Source organism: Palaemon carinicauda, chromosome 27 (genome assembly GCF_036898095.1).
Source record: "Palaemon carinicauda isolate YSFRI2023 chromosome 27, ASM3689809v2, whole genome shotgun sequence".
NCBI classification, from domain to species: Eukaryota; Metazoa; Arthropoda; class Malacostraca; order Decapoda; family Palaemonidae; genus Palaemon; species Palaemon carinicauda.
In genome coordinates this window covers 47598278-47623277 of record NC_090751.1, presented here as the reverse complement: position 1 = coordinate 47623277, position 25000 = coordinate 47598278, and the positions used below count along the sequence as shown (strand labels likewise).

The following is a 25000-nucleotide window of genomic DNA, read 5'->3' as shown; positions in this document are numbered from 1 at the left end:
TTAAGTCCTGTCTAGTTTCGTGATACTTCTTCAGAGGACTGATTTATTGAGAGAGGTTTCTTTACATTTTATAGGGAAAGTAAACGTATGAACATACATATAGAGATTTAGAGAACAATGACACTCCCTTACCAGCTACCTGGGCACGGGGCAAGGTGTTAAGTGGGCGGAGACCCAAGCTCATTAGACACCTGCCAAAAAGGGTCATTTCTGGTGGCGGGTAAATTATTATTTTTTTTTCCTTTCAGTACAGTTTATTTATATGAAAACACGGTAGCCTTATCTATATAAATACATAAGCAAAACATACACACACATATATATATATATATATATATATATATATATATATATATATATATATACACATATACACATACATATACATATACATACACATACATATATATATATATATATACATATACTTATACATATACATATACATATACATACATATATATGTATATATACATTTATATACATACAACATTAATTTCATAAACATATAATTATGTATATATCAATACTTATATCTAGCATAACACTATATAGTGCCAATGTACTTATGCATACTATATAAAATAATTGTACCCTTTAATGAATGGTAGCTTAGGTCTAAATATTAATTTCACATCGACGTTAATTATTCACAATACATTCAATTCTACATTAAGTGGTTAATGTTTTTTTTATATAGCTTACAAATCTCTTTACATATAAAGGCGTCGAGTTTATACATTCCATGACCAATATTCAAGTTGTTTTCAAAGGTTTCTTTTATGAAACTGGACTCTATGATGTTTCTTTCCACTAAGTTATTTGAATGAACCAATTTCTTTGCACCTGACCAATTAATGGTGTGATTTTTATCTCTAACGTGAGCAAAGAGTGCATTGTTATCTTGAGCATATCTGACACTTTTCTTATGTTGTTCAATTCTCTTTTCTAGGGCTTTACCAGTTTGACCAATATAGTATTTTTCACAAGCATTGCATGGAATACGATATACACATCCCTTGGTAATGTCAGGAGAATTCTTTATTAAGGCTGTTTTTATTGTATTTTTACTCTTAAATGCTACATTTACATTGAAATTTTTCAACAGTTGGGGAATTTCTTTAAAAGAATTACAATAAGGTAGTACAAGTAAATTTTGTGTGTTGTAGTTTTTTCTGTTATCATTACCGAAAAAAAGTCTTTTTTGCTGTTCTTAGGGCATCATCTAACATAATTTCAGGATACTTTAGTTTTTTACCTATTGCTCTAATCTCATTTATTTCATCATCAATATATTCAGGGCTGCAGACTCGAAATGCTCTTAAAAACATAGAAGTAAATACAGATTTCTTAACAAAAGTTTGCTCCCCCCCCCCCTCTCTCTCTCTCTCTCTCTCTCTCTCTCTCTCTCTCTCTCTCTCTCTCTCTCTCTCTCTCTCTCTCTCTCTTCGACATATCCAGATCATTTTCTATACAGTACATATAGTCATCAAAGGTATTAATAGGATCAATACGTTCCGCGCGAAAACTACATGTATGATAGTTCAGCTGTGGACTCTGTAAGAAAAATAGTTTTTATGTCGCAAGAAGAATCACGACTACACCACGCATGTGCCTATTCATTCTATTTGATCTTTTCCTTTTTCAGAGGATTATTATTGATTTTTTTCAATCATGGTCTACAAATACTAGTGGATAATAGTGTGTGATTCTGCGTTACATCCAGCTTCCTTAGGAATCCATCACTTTCCTCACTACATTGGTCTATCGAAAATGCTACAAAGGCATGGCATGAAGTTTAAACTATTTGCAGATGACACAATTTTACTTTTCCATAAATGATATACTGTACATGACACTACTGAAACTCTAAACCGAATCGTTGATAGTGTTAGAGAATAGATGACCTTTAAACAACTAAAATTAAATGAGAACAAAACTGAATTCATGGTGGTGAGCAAGAGAAACAGCTTGAGAAACTTAGGTGATATTCAAATGAACAAAAACAATGACTTGGTGCCGATATCTAGTAAAGTTCGAGATCTAGGTGTATTTCTTGACTGTAACCTGTCTCTAAATGCCCAAATAAATAATGTAATAAAAAGTGCTGGTTATCATCTAAGAAATATTGCGTTTATAAAAAAGTACTTGGACGAAAATTCTGTAAAGAAACATGTGTTAAACTGTGTTATTACCAGGATTGACTACTGCAACTCTATCTACTATTTTTTACCAAAAGTGCAACTTGAGATAAAAGGTGTCCCACTTCGAGAAAGGATCACCCTTATGCTAATTGATTTACACTGGCTGCCGATTAAAGTGAGAATTGAATTTAAAATATATACAATAACCCACCAAGTTATCAGAACCAGGCGTCCAAAATACTTAGGAGAATTGCTACATATTGCGCAGCCAACAAATCGTGTCGACACGAGAATAGTTACAGATGGCTTCAAACTATTGGAACCTAGATATATGTCTAGTGTAGGCTCCAGAGACTATAAATATGCGTCCCCGAGACTATATAATAAGCTCCCACGAAACATTCGAATGATTAAAGACATTAAGGATTTCAAGAGGAAACTGAAGTCTTTCTTATTTCACGAGTCTTTTGACAGTGACGATTTAACAGTAAATGAACAATACGCGATATGAAACGTTAAATACTCTGAACGAACAAGGTAAAACGACAGTGGAGGTCCTGTAGAGAGTGGGGTTCCCCTGCTGTATGGGACCGGAAAAGCAGCCATCAAAGTAAAGTAAAGTATATGTGCTGTCTCAAGTAGCATGGTCTTTTGAACAAGTCCTGGCCCTTTATTGACTATTACCTTCAGAAGATTCATTTTCAATGACTTCTATAGTGTCCTGACTGCTATTATTATTATTATTATTATTATTATTATTATTATTATTATTATTATTATTATTATTATTTTTATTATTATTATTATTTATTTATTGTTATTTATTAGTATTTATTTTTTAGTAATCATTTATTATTTATTATTTTTTACAATTTTGTTACGATTATTTGTTATTTATTATTATTATTATTTATTATTAGTATTTATTATTATTATTATTCATTTATTACTATTTATTGCTATTATAATTATTATTATTATTATTATTATTATTATTATTTCTATTTATTGCTATTATAATTATTATTATTATTATTTATTAATTATTTATTATTATTTATTAATTATTTATTATTTATTAATTATTATTTGATATATATTATTTGATATATATTATTATTATTTATTAATTATTATTCAATATCTATTATTATTATTTATTGTTATTATTTATTTATTATCATGTATTATTTATTATTGATTATTATTATTTATTATTGATTATTATTATTTATTATCATCATTATCTGTTAATTATTATTATTATTATAGTTTACTTTTTATTATTTATGATAATTATTATTATTATTATTATTATTATTATTATTATTATTATTATTATTATTATTATTATTATTATTATTATTATTATTGTTGTAAGATTAGGCTTTTCGTTTCCACATGAAAAGGATATCAAATTTCCCTCATCTTCTGTGTCAAAATAGTGACGTGTTTCACCCTGTCAGGTAAGTGGCACATCTGTGATGCAGCTTCTATTGCGTATTGCGGTTATTATCAATGTAACGGTAATGAGGCCACCAATGCAATGTGCCGTATGCAGTAATTACTGTATATTACGTCTCCCTTCTGGCAATCCCAGTTCTCATGTGTTTCATAGCAAACCATCCATTCAGCTTAAACATTGGCCAGTGCTGCATTGCCCATTTTTGGCACATCGGCCAATATGAATGAACGAGAATGAATAAATGAATGGACGTCCCAGGAACGTTCTTATCCCATAAATATTTTGTTACCCTAAACTGGATTTATGATTCCCCGCTGATCCTTTCTCGTTTCCTTCTCTTTCTGTATTTGTTTGTTCGTCTTTCATATTTGTTATACGTTAATGCTGACAAATTGAGAAACGTGAAATGTATGATATATCAACATTTACGTCAATTGGCAAAATTAATTTGATATATTAATGTTATCTTCAGACATGGTTTTATTCCATGAGATATCTATTACACAAGATTTGAATCCTATTGAATCCATAGATAAATTTTGAGGATGCATGTTTCTACTTAAATCAGAACTTTTATGTGCTTTTATGTCATGAGAATTTAATCTCTTGACTTTTCTTTATTATTATTATTATTATTATTATTATTATTATTATTATTATTTAATTATTGAGTGATAATAATACTAGTAGTAGTAATGCTGTTGTAAGAACAAGATCTTAAAAGATTTTGTGTTGGTGTATTAGAATACAAATAAAATATTCTTAATGTTATTACTCGCGATACTTTGAAAGAATTATACAGGTAATTTCACCTTCGTGGCTATTGTTGTTTTAGCTATTGTACTTGGAGCCGTTGGCAATCACTAGATTATAGCTACGCCTGTTGGCTTATTAGACTTCCACACTATATTATACACAGTTCTGAAATATGAAAGCCTTGAGAAGCTATGTGAAAGAGAGGAAAATTTATTCAGTTGAACTAGTGGGTGTCCGGTAAATTGCTCGAAAAGAAAATCCTCGAAATCAATTCCTCGAAAAATTATTTCTCGAATCAAGATTGTGCTCTCTCTCTCTCTCTCTCTCTCTCTCTCTCTCTCTCTCTCTCTCTCTCTCTCTCTCTCTCTCTCTTACATAATTTCACACTTCAGTTATCAAAATAATCAAAATTAACGCATGGAGTTTTGAGTATTCCATTATGGGAATAGCCGTGACAATGTTGGGTAAATTACACGTGAGGGGGGGGGGGGGGGGAGGAGGGGGGATAAGGCAGAAATGCTAGACAAAATATTGGAAATTACGTTGCTTGATGGATCTAATTTTTGTTCCCTAATTATTCATTGCATCCGGGACTTGTTGAATTATGAAACACTTCATTAAATCGTTTTTTTTTTTCAGGACGAAAAGACAAAATTTGCTAATGCTGAACATTATAATACACAAGATATTGTTTGTATAACGTTTTATAGATTTGATATTTTTTATTTCGTTACTGTAAAGTCATTGTACTAATAGGTTCATTTGATGATTTTTAAAGGTATGAATTCGCAAAATGTTTGTTTGATGCTATAAGTTTATACGTCATGCTCAGATCCTGGATTTTTTAATTACTCGCATGAAAGATTTCACACTTAAAGAAATAATTGTCTTTATTGTGCTATTGCAGATATTATTAGATATAATTGTCTAATTTTAACCTCGAAACATAGTAAAATTTCGGTTTCTTTCCTTTTTCAAATTCCGATAAAATAGTTACAATGTAAAGTAAAAATTGTTTGTACACTATTTCATTAGATTTTTCTTTTAATTAAAGTGGTTCAGTATTTTAAGTCAAGATTTAATCTAAAGAATGTTGGTTGTTCAGTTGCTAATGTATAATATAAGAATTCAATATTTTTGAGGTTTTGAAGAGCTAAGTAATTCAAATACCGTCAAATCTGATGAATATCCATCCCCTGGGGCTCTCCGCATATAGCCTTACCCCATTTCATGCTGTTATCGCCAGCTCTTCCTCATCATCTGCTGCCTGATGTCCCCACTCGAGCAATAGTGTGACACAACATCTGGACCAAATGTCTCCGCAGTGAAGAGGGAATTGGTGGAAGATTTTTTACTGTAATAAATAAGGATAATGTAACACACTTTTCATTGCAGTGGATCTGTAGCGACACACTATAAGTACTACAGAAAATCTTTCCGGTTTATTTAGGGTTCTATAATTTGTATTTGGATTATTCCCACGAACCTGACTAATTAACCATATTAGTTTATCCCGCTTCAATTTTTATTCTGGAGGAAATCCTTCATGCCTTTATTATGAATGTTTGAAAATGCATATCTGTACTGGCGAAAACACTTGGCAACACACTTTTTCTTTATTTGTAACTATTAACTTTTTATTTTATTCTTGACAGTTTGACTTTTAGCTTTACAAATATTTTAATTCTTTGGTAATATGAGGTAATGATTGTTTGTGGTGCATGCTTTCACAACAGTTTTTACACACATACACACACACACACACACACACACATATATATATATATATATATATATATATATATATATATATATATATATAATGTATATACTGTATATGCATTGTGTTGAGGTCGAATAAAATGCGAATGATAAAATGCAAAATTCTCTCAAACACAAAGTCAATATTATTAATTGCAAGCTAATCGGGAAAATATAGGACTACTATATATCGAATTTATTATGTGTGATGAAGAGTTTAGAAATAATTAGAATATTTTCATGCAATAAGAAAGTATTTTGAACTATATTTTGCGTTATTACTTATCTCCCTTATATGGTAAAGAAGAATTGTGTGGATATGTGGGTATGTAGGTAGATACATTCTTACATACATACATACATACATATATAAATAGATACATTTGTATACACACACACACACATATATATATATATATATATATATATATATATATATATATATATATATATATATATGTGTGTGTGTGTGTGTTTGTGTGTAATGCTCAGCCGGAGTGCAGGACGTATAACTAATCGGTTTCTTCCCGTCCCTTGTCCCTCGGGTAAGGAAAGATCATGTAGTTAGGAAAGGGGGAGGGGTTGGGAAGGATTGAACCTATGTGTATGCGCTTATCTATCTGAATATTTTGACGGGTTCTGTACAATAGTGTATGTATATATATATATATATATATATATATATATATATATATATATATATATATATACATATATATATACATATATATATATATATATATATATATATACATATATATATATATATATATATATATATATATGTATATATATATATATATATATATATATATATATATATATATATATATATATCATAAGGTGACTGTAATTTTCCAATGGTTATTCATCGTATGTGATTGACAATGAGGTAATTAATATTTTTCAATGTTGAAATAGAAATGTACTGTTAGCTCTGGCTAGGAATCTATTTACCCTCCCGGTTACAATGGAAATAATTCGTATATTTCTCTGTACATTTCGTATCTACTTCTGATGGAAATGTCTTATATCCCTTTTCACACACACATACAGCTGTAAATACCTGGGAAATGACTCAAAGTCGTATATATCTGTAGTTGTGCTAATTGTATTAGATTATTTAAAGTGGTTGGTTCGTATACTCGATTGCAATCTCATAAAGGGAGTTGAAGTTGCTTGCTGCTTCTCCCAGCTCCTTTTTTTTTATATTTTATTTTAGAAATGGGGAATGGAATAGTACGCATTTCATCATAAATTCACCCTATCTGGGGTGTGTTTTTCTGTTCACTCTTATGTACTTTACTTTATGAACCGGAGGAAAGTAAAGATGAAATTAGTAATGATCCAACAAAAGTTGTACTGGAATCAGCACGAGAGATAGGTGTAAAAATTCCTAAACAATATCAAGGAAAATTATCAACCCCCCCCCCCACCAAAAAAAAAAAAAAAAAAAAAAAAAAAAACAACATAAAACACGAAAGATTGGAAATGGTGGTAAAATCCAAGAGTTGAAATAGAGTTGGCAGAACCAAAACAATAAACAAACTTAAAACCCAAGGCATTCGTAAACAATCAGACCAAAATTGAGGGAACACTTAGAAAGGAAGACCTGGAACAGGGTGCCACCAGATATTCGTCTTGAAAGAGGTAAATGGAAATATCGATAAAACAGTTGGAGTGATAAAGATTAGAGAAATTATACAAAGCTATACCATAGTGATATGAGAAATAACTTTGCCAATATAAACAATGATACACCTGAGCTTGTATCAAAAGAAACAGTAGGAGAAGTAAAGAAAGCATTAAAAGTCATGAAAAAAGCAAAGCAGCAGAAGATGCCTTAATACTTGATTTAATAATAGATGGAGGAGATTTCATAATGGTAAAACTCGTCGAACTTTAAACAAAATCTCTGCAAGAATGGGCTATACCTAAAGGCTGGAAAACTTTAGCTTTATACTAATTCACAAGAAGGTTGCCACAAAAGACCTGAAAAATTACCACATAATAAGTTTATTCTCAGTAATTTATAAGATATATACAAAGATTACATTAGGCCGAATAGAAAGACAATTAGACTTTAATTAGCCAGAGCGTAGGAAGGCTTTAGAAGTGGGTATTCAGCAACTAACCATAACAGTGCAATTGTATGATAAACCACCGTATATGTCTTTTATAGACTATGTGAAAGCATTTGATTCTGCCAAAGCTACAACAGTAATGGAAGCCCTTCAAAGACAAGGAATAGATGACATTTATGATATAACACCTGAAGATACCAATACAGAAAGTATAGCAATTCTAAAACTACACATAGAGAGAAAATTCCGATTAAGAAAGGAGTTAGGCAGGGAGACCCCGTCTCTCCTAAATTATTCACAGCATGACTAGAAAACTTTATTAAGAATTTAGGTAGGGGAAATATAGGAATTAATATTAATGGGGAATACCTTAACAACAAGATTTGCTGATGACAAAGTTATGTTTAGTGAATCATGGAAGGAATTAGAAATGATAGAACATTTGAATAGAGAAAGCTGAAATATGGGATTGAAATTTAGTGAGTAAAACGAAAATAGGATTCAAAATACAGAGACAGTAAATAAGCGTTAAGGACGAATCTTTAGAGATTGTTAACGTATATAAGTACTTAAGACAAACAGTAAGTGTTTCCAGAGGACATGAGACCTAAATTAAAATAAGGATAAGCATGGGATGAAGAGCTTTAGGTAAACAAAATGAGAGTATGAAGTGTAAAATGTCCCTCTCTCTAAAAATAAAAGTATTTAATCAGATGGTCTTACCAGTATTGATTTATTCATCAGAAACTTGAGCCTTACTAAAGCCATAGAGCATGCGCTAGTTACAACTCAGAGAGCTATGGAAAGAATAATGATGGGATTAACACTAACACTAGAGACAGAAAAAGAGCCACATGGATACGAGATCAAACTGAAGTAGAGGGTATCCTAACAACAATTAAGGAAAAGAAATGGACGTTGACTGGTCATATAATGCGAATGAAAGGTAATAGACGGGCAAAAAGAACAACATTGGGGCTCTGGAGATTGGAGATGAAGCAGGGGAAGAAGAGAAAAGGAGGGATTGACGAGCTAAGAAAATTTGCCGGTAAAGATTGTAATAGGTAGACCATAGATACAGTAGTGGAAGGACACGTATATTACAGTATATTCGTTAGTTTTAATGTAAATACACTTCATATCGTGAGAATATTTTACCTAAATAAAACTTCATGTTTGTCGAATCCTTTTCAAACGGAGATTTGAAGGACTCCAGACTCGGCACTCGCATAGCTAAACCTCCAGTCGAAGTTTTCACTGCTTGAAAGTCAGCCATGCTTATTACCTCTCTATCGTCCGCTTTGAGCCGTTCCCTTTTGCATCGGAAGCTGCCTTGCACTCCAATTTATTTATATAGCGTTGTTTTTATATGCGACTGGCAATAAAGTATTAGAGAGAGAGAGAGAGAGAGAGAGAGAGAGAGAGAGAGAGAGAGAGAGAGAGAGAGAGAGAGAGAGAGAGAGAGATGTCAGGGTTCGAGGGATAGGTATGTGAATATAGAAATATAAAATATATTTTGACCTGGTTTTTTTTTTCTCAAAATCTCGCTACTCTATAATTCCTGAGCAACTATTATTCTGTTATGTCGTTACAGATTGCTCTTTCTTATGAAATCCGATATTGGTAATGACAAATGCATATTCGTTTGTGCCACCTTATAGAAGAGGCCTCTAGACGCAGTTACACTCTATTACATTGATCTTTATATATACACATATGTATGTGTTTTATGGTTGTGTGAGGCGCACGTTTATTATTTGTACATTTCTCAAGTGACTTGAAAAGTCTACACAGGTAAAGATTCCTGAAGTTGATTACCTCCCATCATAAGCGTAGAATTTAGAGTGGAGATTCTTCAGTGTGCAAGGACAGTCTATTGGCATTAGGAAATGCATTTGAAATGGCTCTTCAACAAACGTCTGAAAAGCTTTGCATGATTATAGGGAAAGATCTTTTTTCTTTTGATCTTTCGACGAGATCAATCTGAAAGGGAAGTGGGAAGAAAATATCTGAATATTGTGTGTAGGAAAGAAAAAAAAATTAATTTATTACTCTGTAAGTATTCTCTCTAACTGGTAAGACCTTATTCAGAAGTTTTTGCATTAAATTTTTTGACGTTGTGATCATTTTCGATTTTTTAACAGATTTCTAAACGAAAATTTGTAGGTGGTTGTATAAAATTTTTCTTCCTTTCCTTGCTATGGATCACCCTCATCATTTCATCATATTCTTTCTTAGCCTCCTGGCAAGTACACTGGTAATGTGTTCGCCAAGCATTCGCATGGCAGCAGATCGATACCAGCCCGGGACCGTGAGTTTAAGCTATTTACTGGAAGGCCACTGCTTTGGTTGACCACCAAAAGGTTGGGGGGGGGGGGGGGGGTTGTTGGGCCTGGTCGACTGACGTTCTGCTGAGCATATGTTTTGAAGAAACTGGAACTGAAACCAGATACCTTTACTTGTACCTTTACATATAGCAACCTCGTTTTTGGTGGTGATTTTGGTTAGTGTCGAATGTCGTTCGGGAAGTGTGACAGAGGCTGTTTATTCAATCGTGTATGTCGATTAGTCAGTATATCTGTGTGTTTTCCAATAAAAACGATTATAACTGTTGAACTTAGGATGGATGATACGAGTTTCATGTGAATCAAGCTTTTCCTTCTTGTTTTGGAGGGGGATGTTGCTGATGCAGGCGTTTGTTTTGCACACTCTTGATTGCTTTCTAGAATTTATTTCTCTTGATGTTATGCCATTGTGTGTCTGCAAAGAGTAGATAACGCTAGAAAGAAATAGTTGGGGAATTTATAGGCTTTATGAACAACTTCTGGGAATTGTTTTTATTGTCAGAAACGACCTTCTGAATAAACTCTGAGAGAGAAGTGTGTTGAAGTTTGACAATCTTATGCAGGTGTTCTTATTCTAAACTAGTAACTAAACAATAATGTAATTGAAAAACCGGGTATTTTTGCACTCAACTAGCTAAACAAACAATGTACCTAAATACCTATGTAACCTAAACATGTTAAGTAACTAGATATTACTGTGAATAGACAGTGAAGTAACAAAACATACTGGGTACATATTACCTAGAGAGTTATATAACTAAATAAAAGAAAATAAACTAATCAGATACTAAGGTAACTACACAAACATGATAATTAGTCACTAAAGTTTCCAAACAAACTCAAGTAACTAGAGTAGTGGTTCTCGATATTTTTTTTTCACTTAATTCTTCCCTTCATGAAATCTCAACCCTTGTGTGGCCCTTCACTTCATTCCTCCCCTCATGAAATATGACCCCTTGTGTGGCCCTTCATTAAATCTTAACCATTGTGTGGCCCTTCTTCATTCCTCCTTTCATGAATTCTCAACCCGTGTGTGGCTCTTGACTTCTTTCTTCCTTTCAGGAAATCTCAACTCCTGTGTGGTACTTCACTTCATTCCTCTCTTTATGAAAAATCAGCCCTTGTGTGGCCCTTCACTTCTTTTTTTCTCTTCATGAAATCCCAAATCTTGTGTGGCCCTTCACTTTATTACTCCTTTCATGAAATCTAAACTCTTGTGTGGCCCTTCACTTCAGTCCTCCCTTAATGAAATCTTAACCTTTGTGTGCCCTTCTCTTCATTCTTTCCTTCTTGCAAGCTTAACTTTTGTGTGCCCTTCACTTCATGCCTCCTTTCATGAAATCTAAACCCTTGTGTGGCCCTACACTTCATTCTTCCCTTCTTGAAAGCTTAACTTTTGTGTGCCCTTCACTTCATTCCTCCTTTCATGAAATATCAACCCTTGTGTGGCCATTCACTTCATTTCTCCCTTCATGAAGTCTCAACCCTTGTGTGGCTCTTGACTTCATTCCTCTCTTCATGAAATCTCAACCCTTGTGTGGCCCTTCACTTTATTCCTCTTTTCATGAAATCTCAACCCTTGTGTGGCCCTTCACTTCATTCCTCTCTTCATGAAATCTCAACCCTTGTGTGGCCCTTCACTTTATTCCTCTTTTCATGAAATCTCAACCCTTGTGTGGCCCTTCACTTCATTCCTCTCTTCATGAAATCCCAACCCTTGTGTGGCCCTTCACTTTATTACTCCCTTCATGAAATCTGAACCCTTGTGTTGCCCTTCACTTCAATCCTCTCCATGAAATATCAACCTTCCTGTGGCCCTTCTCTTAATTTTTCCCTTCATGAAACCTCAACCTTTGTGTGGCCTTTCACTTCAATATTCCCTTCATGAAATATCATCCCTTTTGTAGCCCTTCACTTTATTCCTCCCTTCATGGAATCTTAACCCTTGTGTGACCCTTCAAATTCATGAAATCTCAACCCTTATTTTGCCCTTCACTTTATCCCTCCCTTCATAAAATCTCAACCCTTGTGTGGCTCTTTACTTCATTCCTCCCTTCATGAAATCTCAATCCTTATGTGGCTATTCACTTCATTTCTAACTTCATGAAACCTGAACCCAGTTGTGGCCCTTCACTTCATTCCTCTCTTCATGAAATCTCAACCCTTGTGTGGCCCTTTACTTCATTCCTCCCTTCATGAAATCTCAACCCATCTGTCGGGTGCTTTTATTTTTAATTTTAAGTGTGGCAATGAAGAGCTGGTGATCACTATTAATATCTGCACTTCTATAGCTCCTTACATCTCTCAGGGTCCTCTTCTCTCTGTATTAATTGCTATGTGATTTATTTGAGTGTTTTTATTTCCACATGGTGAAGTCCTTGTATATGTGTGGATGAAATGGTTTATCTTCACTCAGTTATTGAATTTGAGAACTGGCCATCAATAAAGTAACTCCAAAAAGTAGGTAACTAGACCCTAAAAGTTGCTAAACAAACTATGTATCAAGACACAGCTAACCAAATTGTACTTAGACACTAACACTACTACATATCATAGAAACTACACGCAGGTTAACTAGTCTGGAAAGCTATTACACAAATAGTTTACTAGAACAAGTAACATCACATATCAGTTATTTAGACTATAAGGTAATTACACGGACTAGTTAACTAGCTAAAGTAACTAAAGCTAGGTAACTAGACACTTGAAGTAGCTAAATATACTAAGAAAGTAGGTACTGGTAGTTACACAAACTAGGTAACTAACACTAAATAGCTAAATATACTAAAAGTAACCCCTTAAGTACATAAACTAGGCAACTAGCTAAAGCAGCTAAAATTTTGTACATAAACTAGGTATCTAGAAACCAAATTAGACACAAAAGTTAGTTTACAAATAATTTAACAAGCTAGGTAACTATTATTATTATTATTATTATTATTATTATTATCATCATTATTATTATTATTATTAATTGCTAAGCTGACAACCCTAGTTGGAAAAGCAGGATGCTATAAGCTCAGGGGCTCCAACCGGGAAAACAGCCCAGTGAGGAAAGGAAACAAAGAAAATTAAAATATTTTAAGAACAGTAACAACATAAAAATGTATATTTCCTATATAAACTATAAAAACTTTAACTAGAGGAAGGGAAGTAGATAGAATAGTGCGCCGGAGTGTACCCTCAAGCAAGAGAACTCTTACCCAAGACAGTGGAAGACCATGGTGCAGAGGCTTTGGCACTACCCAAGACTAGAGAACAATGTGTAGATTTTGGAGTTTCCTTCTCCTACAAGAACTGCTTACTATGGTTAAAGTGTGTCTTCTACCCTTACTAAGAGGAAAGTAACCAGTAAATAATTACAGTGCCTAACTATTTGGCGTATATGTAAGTAAAGGGAAAGTGAACCGTAACCAGAGAGAAGGATCCAACGTAGTACTGTCTGGCCAGTCAAATGATCTATTAACACTAGCGGCAGTATCCCAACGGGTGGCTGGTCCCTGGGACTAGAAATACCCACGAGAGTCTGACTTTCTTGGTCTTGCAGACGGCTTCTGCAATTTGGTCCAAAAGGGATTCTCCCTGGTGATGATTTTAGAACTCATGAAATGCGTTAAGCTTGACTGATGGCCGATGTCGGCAGCGTTCTGACTGATATTGCTGTCGTTATAGTGGCCATTGTGAATGATATTGTCACCATTTCGCATGCTTTTGCCATTGTTCGAGTTTTATTGATGGGATAGATAAAGCTAACACTTTACAGTACTATCTCTTCTTTTTCAAATGTAATTTCTTGTTTTTGCTGTTATTAGGGAACATAATTTTTTATTAGCAGCTATGATTAGTATTTATTGTCGGTTTTATTACCCCCTACCTTCCGTGACGTTTTTATTGTCAGTTATTTATTGCCACACCTTCCATACCTTTCGCTGGGAGATTTATGTAACACACACACACACACACACACACACACACTCTCTCTCTCTCTCTCTCTCTCTCTCTCTCTCTCTCTCTCTCTCTCTCTCTCTCTCTCTCTCTCTCTCTCTCTCTCTCATAGTTTTATAACTAGTTATTTCTGAATTACTGTGTATTATCTCTCTCTCTCTCTCTCTCTCTCTCTCTCTCTCTCTCTCTCTCTCTCTCTCTCTCTCTCTCTCTCTCTATCTTGTATCGTTTTATAACTAGGTATTTCTGAATTGCTGCGTTACCATATGTTTATGACCGCAATGACACTTCCATGGCCTTCATCTCCTAAAGGTTTCCCGCTAAATTACCATTCACCAACACCGCTTCCACTCTTCAAATTCATTTTTTTAATAATAATACTAATGATAGTAATGAAATATTGATATTATGGTGATAAGTCACTGTCAAAAGCTAGGGAGAGGTATTTAATGTTTATCGGTATCATTTTATTTCTAATAACATGTTGACATAATTTTTCCCTGTTATAACCAGTTATTTTCTCTTCTAACCTTGGCCAGGATGCCTTCCGAATGAGTACCAGTGTTCGGACTCTTGCATCGACAACCTCAGAAGGTGTGACACCGTCAAAGATTGTCTTGGGGGCGAGGACGAACTCTTGTGTGGTAAGTTGTTTTCTGTATTTGATAAACACACAATTCATTTTAACGTGTCCTGCATCTTAAGGGGAAATTTATCTATTTTTAGTTCATATACTTTATCGACTACATTGAAACTGTTACTCTTTGGCGTTTATTATTGACAATATGAAAAATGTTGAAATAACTAATGTGTTCCCAGTGGAATATTTTATATAAATACAATTATAAATACCAATATATTTTCTCAGTTTCTCAAATTAGTTGAGAGAACCTATGCAATTATTCTACTTATTGCAAAATATGTATATATGGAGCGAGACTGGTCTGAGGCAAAAACAGTCCATGGTAAAATGGAACGTGGTGAGAGGCCACGGTAAAATGGCCACGGCGAAATGGCCACGGCTGAATGTCCTAGACCCATATATATATATATATATATATATATATATATATATATATATATATATATATATATATATATATATATATATATATATATATATATACTTATATAAGAATGAATGAACGTGTGGCTTCTATAATCTCAAGACTACTTTTAATCTTTAGAGGGTGAAAACGAAAATCTCCTCCATACTGTTCCTTTACATTTATTCCACCATCATCAATTTCAGCCACTGACTCAAGGGTTTCATCAGGGTTACATTTCAGAATGGAAATGCACTTCAGTATAAAGGGAAGTACAAAAGAAATTTAAATATGAAATCTGAATACTTGTGGTGAAATTTAGAAATTTACAAAAAAATACATTTTTGTTTGTCTTAGTCCCGGGGGAAATGGGTGTTATGGTCTGTAGTCATTGAAGATTGGTAATAATAACAATATTGGAAATGATGATGCTAATATAAGCAAACAAGATTTATTATCTAAGTTACGTTTGGTACATATTGTTAGGTTTCCAGTATCTATCTGTAAGAAAAGATATATCTTATTTCATCCTTTAATCGCTTTAATTAGCCTTACCAACCTTCAGCTCGTGAGAAATGCTACGCAATTAGATTCTTGTTGCTTTATCGCTCTGGAATGAACTACTAAAGCATTCATAAATTTCACTTAATTACTGCGGATTAGAGCAGGTGTTGATCTCATTCGTTTGTTAATTAGCGTCCAATTATACCCATCTTTGATAATGTATGGACTAGATTTTCTTATCTCAGTGTTACTGATCAACGTAGTAATAATCCTTCATTTATCCATAGCAAGAATTAAATTACGCTCTGCTTCTGCGTATAGTTTTACTATGTATCTCTTTAAAAGTCTTTCTTTTTCAGTTAAATTAATATTTTGTATTTTAAATGCACCAGCAAGTGACCGCCTTGAAACATTTCATGATGAAATGTAGCTGTCGGTGTATTTGTTGACGTTTAATTACACAGTTCTTATTTTTAGTCTTTGCATTTTATTCCTCTTGTGGTATTAGTGTTTTTTATTACGAAAATTCATAATGTTGATTTTATTATCTCCATATCTTCAACATTCTATATATATATATATATATATATATATATATATATATATATATATATATATGTGTGTGTGTGTGTGTGTGTGTATGTATATATTGTTTTATATGTATGTATGTATATATATAATACATATTTATATATATATATATATATATATATATATATATATATATATATTGTTATATATATATATATATATATATATATATATATATATATATATATATATATATATTGTTTTACTTTAAAGCTTCAATGTCTCCAGCTCTTGAAAAGGCATATCTCATCATATTATAACAGAAGTCATGGGGACGGTTACAAATGAGCATAAATGAGTAAACAGCTGATCCTTAGAATTTCCCCTCGTTAGATGTAAAACACATTTTCGTCCCCCATACTCGGAAAGGGCCAAGTTATTTGTGTTAAAAGATGTATTTACCTAAATGTTTTTCAAGTTAAAAGGTGTAAATAAACCCTGAATTCAATGGAACAAATAAAATCGTCGAACAAAGAGCCCGGAAGTTTGAATGGTAGGTAAGAGGAAAGGTTGAGAGATGTATAAACGAAACTGAAGTGGAAGCTGCAAAGGCTTTGTTACAGGAGTGGAATCAAGTTTTGTTTTCTCTACGCGTTTTTTTTTTTTCCCCATCCGGGGTGTTGGGTGGGAGCCAATTTGTAAAAGAGTGTGCCCTATTTGTCCTTTACATAAATGATAGATACACGTAGTTTTAAACATACCTCCATTGTTGCCTTCCTTAGTAGGCATTATTCTTTAATCAGGAGAACCAGCTAGTAGCCGAGATATGTTAGAAGACGCACAGAACATGCTGAGAACAGACTTTTGTCAGACTTTGTTAGCAGTTAAAGATATATTTCATGTGTTTTAAGTTTGAAATTGTTGATCTAGTTGTGATTCTTGATTACAAACTTACTTTTGAGAAATATATCCGGTATGTTTATTGCACAGAAAATTGGCATAATGAAAAAGTCTTAAGATTTTAGGTGATCAGTCTATCCGGAGGATATTTTTTTTGTTATTTCATTCTCCCATGTTTTTAATGTTATTCTCCTGTCTGGTCTTCATCTGCTGATTTGTCTTAATTGGATAAAAACTTACGGTTAGGTAGATTCCGTATTCCTGACCTGGCTATTAATCTCTGGCACCCTCCGTTGTTAAGCAATTTTATGTATAATTCTGACCATCCCTTGTATTCAGATTTTCCCAGACAATCATGCTGTTTATAGTACTAGGTATGCAGTTAATTATCTCCGCCAAAGAGGTTATATTTTCGAGTGTTTATTTATTTATTCATTTGTTTGTGTTTCTGTTGCCAGGGTTACGTCAAAACTACTCCTTGGATTTTCACGAAGTTTTCGCCACAGATAGATCTTGGGCCATGGATGACTCCATTAACTGTTGGAGGTGATTCGGTACCGGATCTGTTTTCTAGATCCGGTTTTGCATTTTTCACAATTTTAAAGATTGCGTCAAAATAAATTGACACAATCGATTTTCACTAAAATTTAACAATGGATAGATATTATGCATCAGAAGAAACCATGAGTTGGAGGTGATAAAGATCAAGATCACGAATCTGGATCAACATTGCACTTTTTACCATCTTCTGTACAGTCAGTTTATGAAAAGTGGAGGTGATATCCTTAGACTTTACTTTAATGTTGACAATATTCATTGGCGGAGGTCAGGAAGTTTTATTCCAGCTTTGACCAGATTATGGAATGATCTTTCTAATCTGGCGGTTTAATCGGTGTAACTTTAGAAGCTAAAACTTACAAAGGCAAAGCCTCAGCCTGAATCTGATCTGACTGGCTGCAAATGATTTTATGTTGAACCGATGAACGTAAGTCTCATTTCATGGTGTATATATGACTTAAGTTATCTATTTAACGCTGTTATTTATATCAATATATAATTTTCCTTTTATTTCTCATTTATAGTTTATTTGATACTTCTTTTATTTCCTTTTCACACTGGCTGCTTTACCTGTTGGACCCCTTGAGTTTGCAGCATTCTTCTTTTCAAATTATGCTTGTAGCTTGTAATGATAATAATGATAAAGTTAAGGAGAGTGTCTAGCACGACCATAGGATGATTCATCTGTTATATATATATATATATATATATATATATAAATATATATATATATGCAGTATATATATATATATATATATATATATATATATATATATATATATATATATATATATATATATCATCATCTCCTCCTACGCCTATTGACGCCAAGGGCCTCTTTTAGATTTTGCCAGACGTCTCTTGTCTTGAGCATTTAATTCAATATTCTCCATTCATCATCTCCGTCTTCACGCTTCATAGTCCTCAGCCATGTCTGAACCATCTCCATCTACCCCTCGCCATGATCTCATCCATTTATGGCACTGGGGTAATCTCTTATAGTTTTCATTATTAATGCTGTCCTGCCATTTAACCCACAATATTCTTCTGACGGTTTTGTTCTCAAATCTACTAAATCTTTTGGAGATTTTTTCATTGTCATACTATGACTCTTGACCCTACAGTAACACCGATCTCACTAAACTGATATTTAGCCTGATTTTTATATGTAATTTCAGGTGATTTTATTTCCAAATTTTACAAAGCCTAACCATTGTCTAATTTGCTTTTTGCAATCTTTCATTGAACTTCAGTTCTAAATATTTGAATGACTCTACCACATTAATCCTTTCTCCTTCCTATGCTATTTCATCTTCCAGTGCATTTTCTGTTGTTATCATCTCTGCCTTTCTTCTGTTCATCCTGAGCCCAACCTCCTGTGATAATTCATGTTTTCTGGTAAGCAAGCATTGCAAATCCTGTGGTGTTCTGCTAATAAGGACAGCATCATCAGCATACTCTAGGTCAGCTATAGTCAATCCTCCTCCACCATCTCTAGCTGTACTACGTATTACAAAATCCATGAGGAGGATAAATAACATAGGTGACGACATATTCCCTTGGAGTACTCCCTGTTCACTGGAAATTCATTTGATAGGACTCCACTAACATTAATTTTAGGTCACAAATGCCATTAAAATGGATTTCTATTTTTTATGCATTGTTGTACATTCTACGCATCGTTGTATATTCTACGCGTTGTTGTACATGCCTCTAAATAAAATTTTTGTCAGTACAACTTGTACCTTTTCTAAATCCTGCTTGTTCATCTCTCAGCCTTTCATCAATCTTTCTCTCTAGTCTCTTTAGGATGAGCATCCTCTATATTTTCATGATAACTGACGCAAGTGTGAGGTCTTTGTAATTATTGCAATCAGTCAGGTCTCTCTTTATAGCCATATCCCCCAACACTCTTAATTCCCGTTCATCAGGGTTTGCTTCTTCATGCCACTTTCTACAAAATAATCTTGTACGCATTCAGGGGTCACTTAATTTTCAGCCATTATCATCTCAGCAGTTATTCCATGGTAACCGAGGGCTTTCCATCTCCTGAGTTTTTTTATAATATATCAAGGTGTTCATCAGGTTCAGGCATATTAATCAAATTATTGCTTGCTTATCTCCTATTCATGATCTCACTAAAGTGTTCCATCAAACATTGCCTTTCTTCATCTTCTGTTGTTATAATAGATCCATCCCTCTTTTGGATGGGTATATGCCTCTTCTTCATTGTCCCGTAGAGATTTCATTAATAATTCTATGAGTAATTCTTACACCCTGAATTCATAGCTTTGTCAGCCTCCTGTGCTTTCCTGTCTAATTGCTCTCTCCAGTCATTCCTGGCTTTTCTTTTAACTTCACTATTAATACTGGAATACTTAGCATGTTCTACCTTATAATTTTCATTACTTATTCAAAAACCTTCAACAATCAATATCTGTGTTTTCTCCTTTTTTCTAGTATCCCACGTATCAAATGAAATTCGTGGCTTTCTCCATGTAATTACATGTTCCAAAATTTCACTACCAACTGACATATATGTTCTTTATATCCCACCATTCTTCATGAATTGTCTGTTCTTCATCTCTCAAAGGCTCTAAGAATACAAGTCAATTTCTATATTCAATTGCAAATGTTTCTCTGTGCTTATCTTTTAGAAGGTTATTTGTATCAAACCTAGGTATTCTATCAACATTTCTGTTGGGTGCTTCCAGTTTGAAAGTCAGTGTGACAATGAGAAGCTGGTGATCACCACCAATATATGCCCTTCTATAGCTTCTTACATTTCTCAGAGTCCTCCTTCTTTATTTATTAATGGCTATGTGATCTATTTGATTTTTGTAATTTCTACGTAGTGAGATCCATGTATATTTGTGGATGTCCTTGTGCTGGAAAAGATTACCTCCAGTAACAAAGATTGTTTGTTGAACAGAAACTTATAAACTATGCTAGGCAGTATAATACCGTGCTAGGCCCTCTTCAAGCAACAGTTGAGATAGTCAAGCGTCAAATGCTCTCTTCAAGCAACAGGGGAGATATTTAAGTGACAAACGTGCTCTTCAAGTAACAGTTGAGATATTCAAGGATCAAATGTCATCTTAAATTATCTATAGAGAAATCCAAGCATCAAATGTCCTCTTCAAGTAACAGTTGAGATATTCGAACGTCCGATGTCCTCTTCAAGAAACAGTTGAGATATCCAAGCATCAAATGTCCTCTTCAAGTATCAGTTGAGATATTCAAGTGTCAAATGTGCTCTTCAAGTAACAGTGGAGATATTCAAGCATCAAATGTCCTCTTCAAGTATCAGTTAAGATACTCAAATGTCAAATGTCCTCTTCAAGTATCAGTTGAGATATTCAAGTATCTAAAGCCCTCTTCCAGCAACAGTTGAGATATTTAAGCGTCTAATGCCCTCTTCAAGTAAAATTTGAGATATTTAAGCGTCAAATATCATCTTCAAGTAACAGTTGGGATATTAAATTGCCAAATTTCCTCTTCAAGTATCAGTTGAAATATTTAAGCATCAAATGTCCTCTTCAAGTATCAGTTGAGATACTCAAATGTCAAATGTCCTCTTCAAGTATCAGTTGAGATATTCAAGCGTGAAATGTCCTCTTCAAGTAACTGTTGAGATATTCAAACATCAAATGTCCTCTTCGAGTATCATTTGAGATACTCAAACGTCAAATGTCCTCTTCAAGTATCAGTTGAGATATTCAAGTGTTTAATGCCCTCTTCAAGCAACAGTTGGGATATTCAATTGTCAAATTTCCGCTTCAAGTATCAGTTGAAATATTTAAGCATCAAATGTCCTCTTCAAGTATCAGTGGAGAGACTCAAATGTCAAATGTTCTATTCACGTAACAGTCGAAATATTCAATTGTCAAATGTCCTCTTCAAGTAACAGTTGAGATATTCATTCATCAAATATCCTCTTCGAGTATCACTTGAGATACTCAAACGTCAAATGTCCTCTTCAAGTATCAGTTGAGATATTAAAGCGTCAAATGCCCTCTTCAAGTAACAGTTGACATATTCAAGTGTCTAATGCCCTCTTCAAGCAACAATTGAGATATTCAAGCGTCTAATTCCCTCTTCAAGTAACAGTTGAGATATTCAAGTGTTTAATGCCTTCTTCAAGTAATAGTTGAGATATTCAAGCGTCAAATGTGTTCTTCAAGTAATAGTGAGATTCAAGCATCAAATATCATGTTTAAGTAACAATTGAGATATTTAATCATCAAATATCCTCTTCAAGTAGCAGTGGAGATATTCAATTGTCAAATGTCGTCTTCCAGGAAGTGGAGATATTCAAGCATCAAATGTCCTCTTTAAGTAACAGTTATTATTATTATTACTATCCAAGCTACAACCCTAGTTGAAAAAGCAAGATGCTATAAGCCCAGGGACTCCAACAGGGAAAAATAGCCCAGTGAGGAAAGGAAATAAGAAAATAAATAAATGAAGGGAACAAATTAACAATAAATCATTCTAAAATAAGTAACAACTTCAAAACAGACATGTCATATATAAACTATTAACAACATCAAAAACAAATATGTCATAAATAAACTATAAAAAGACTAATGTCCGCCTGGTCAACAAAAAAGCATTTGCTCCAACTTTGAACTTTTGAAGTTCTACTAATTCAACCACCCGATTAGGAAGATCATTCCACAACTTGGTAACAGCTGGAATAAAACTTCTAGAGTACTGCGTAGTATTGAGCCTCGTGATGGAGAAGGCCTGGCTATTAGAATTAACTGCCTGCCTAGTATTACGAACAGGATAGAATTGTCCAGGGCGATCTGAATGTAAAGGATGGTCAGAGTTATGAAAAATCTTATGCAACATGCATAATGAACTAATTGAACGATGGTGCCAGAGATTAATATCTAGATCAGGAATAAAAAATTTAATAGACCGTAAGTTTCTGTCCAACAAATTAAGATGAGAATCAGCAGCTGAAGACCAGACAGGAGAACAATACTCAAAACAAGGTAGAATGAAAGAATTAAAACACTTCTTCAGAGTAGATTGATCACCGAAAATCTTGAAAGACTTTCTCAATAAGTCTATTTTTTGTGCAATTGAAGAAGACACAGACCTTATATGTTTCACAAAAGTAAATTTGCTGTCGAGAATCACACCTAAAATTTTGAAAGAGTCATACATATTTAAAGAAACATTATCAATACTGAGATCCGGATGTTGAGGAGCCACCGTCCTTGACCTACTTACAATCATACTTTGAGTTTTGTTAGGATTCAACTTCATACCCCATAATTTGCACCATGCACTAATTCTAGCTAAATCTCTATTAAGGGATTCACCAACCCTAGATCTACATTCAGGGGATGGAATTGATGCAAAGAGAGTAGCATCATCTGCATATGCAACAAGCTTGTTTTCTAGGCCAAACCACATGTCATGTGTATATAGTATGAAAAGTAATGGGCCAAGAACACTACCCTGTGGAACACGGGATATCACATTCCTATAATCACTATGGTGCCCATCAACAACAACTCTTTAAGATCTATTACTTAAAAAATCAATAATAATGCTAAGAAACGACCCACCCACTCCCAACTGTTTCAGTTTGAAAACAAGGGCCTCATGATTAACACGGTCAAAGGCAGCACTAAAATCAAGGCCAATCATACGAACTTCCCGACCACAATCAAGGGATTTCTGTACAGCATTGGAGATTGTAAGAAGGGCATCACATGCTCCAAGGCCTTTACGAAAACCAAATTGCAAACTAGGGAGTAGATGATTACCTTCAGCAAACCTATTAAGACGTTTTGCCAGAAGACGTTCAAAAACTTTAGATATTATGGGAGTTATGGAAATTGGGCGGTAATCAGTGGGACTTGAACTACCACAAACACATTTACATAGAGGAGTAACATTACCAATTCTCCAACTAGTGCTAAAAGCTCCTCTTCTTGCTAACTTGCGCAAAATAACAGATAACTTTGGAGCTAAGAAATCTGCTGTCTTTATAAAAAACAAAGGAAAAATACCATTTGGGTCTACACCTCCATAAGCATCAAGGTCCACCAACAGAGCTTTAATCTCATGAGATCGAAAAGCTAAACTAGTTAGTTTAGCCTCAGGAAAACAGGAATGAGGAAATTCAAGTTTTTAATTACTCTGTTTACTGTCAAAAACATCAGCCAAAAGGATTGCCTTTTCCTTTGGACAGTGAGTGACTGAGCCATCTGGTTCAAGTAAAGGAGGAACTGTTGCATCTACACCAAAGAGTGCAGATTTAAGGGTAGACCACCATTTATGTTCCTGAGTTGTACCAGAAAGTGTTTCTTTTATGGTTAAATTGTACTCCTTTTCAGTTGAGGCATAAACTCTCTGAGCAAAAGCTCGAAGATGAGTATAGTTGTTCCAGGTCAAATCTGATCTGTTACCCTTCCAAAGATGATAGGCCTCCTGTTTCTCCAAATAAGCACGTCTACAATCATCATTGAACCACGGTTTGTCCTTCACTCGGTACCTTAGCACACGAGAAGGGATACGCCTATCAATTATGTTGACTAGATTCTCATTCAAAGGGACAACAGGATCTACACTATTATATAATTGTGACCAATTCAAGCACAAAAGATCATGTAAAATCCCATTCCAGTCTGCTTGGGATTTCATATAAATTTTACAAGAATATGATATATCAGGGACAGGCTGCTCAGTCTTCACTAATAATGAAATCAAGGCATGATCAGATGTCCCAACTGGAGAACCAACTTTACTAGTTATAACGCCAGGGGAGTCAGTGTATACGAGGTCCAAGCAATTACCAGACCTATGAGTAGCTTCATTTATGATTTGCTCACAGCCTGATTCAGAGGCAAAGTCTAAAGCTCTTAAGCCATGGCGATCGGTAGGAGAGATAGAACTTAACCACTCCCTATGGTGAGCATTAAAATCATCAACAAAGACA

At 33.9% G+C, this 25000-nt stretch overlaps 1 protein-coding gene across 1 annotated transcript in view; it reads left to right on the top strand.

Annotated features, from left to right (window-relative positions):
* LOC137620890 (G-protein coupled receptor GRL101-like) overlaps positions 1-25000 on the top strand; it is a 404630-nt gene that overhangs the window by 29950 nt on the left and 349680 nt on the right. Inside the window, exon 3 of the mRNA XM_068351335.1 lies at positions 15040-15144. Coding sequence (XP_068207436.1) covers positions 15040-15144 — 105 coding nt within the window. The remainder of the gene's footprint in view (positions 1-15039; positions 15145-25000) is intronic.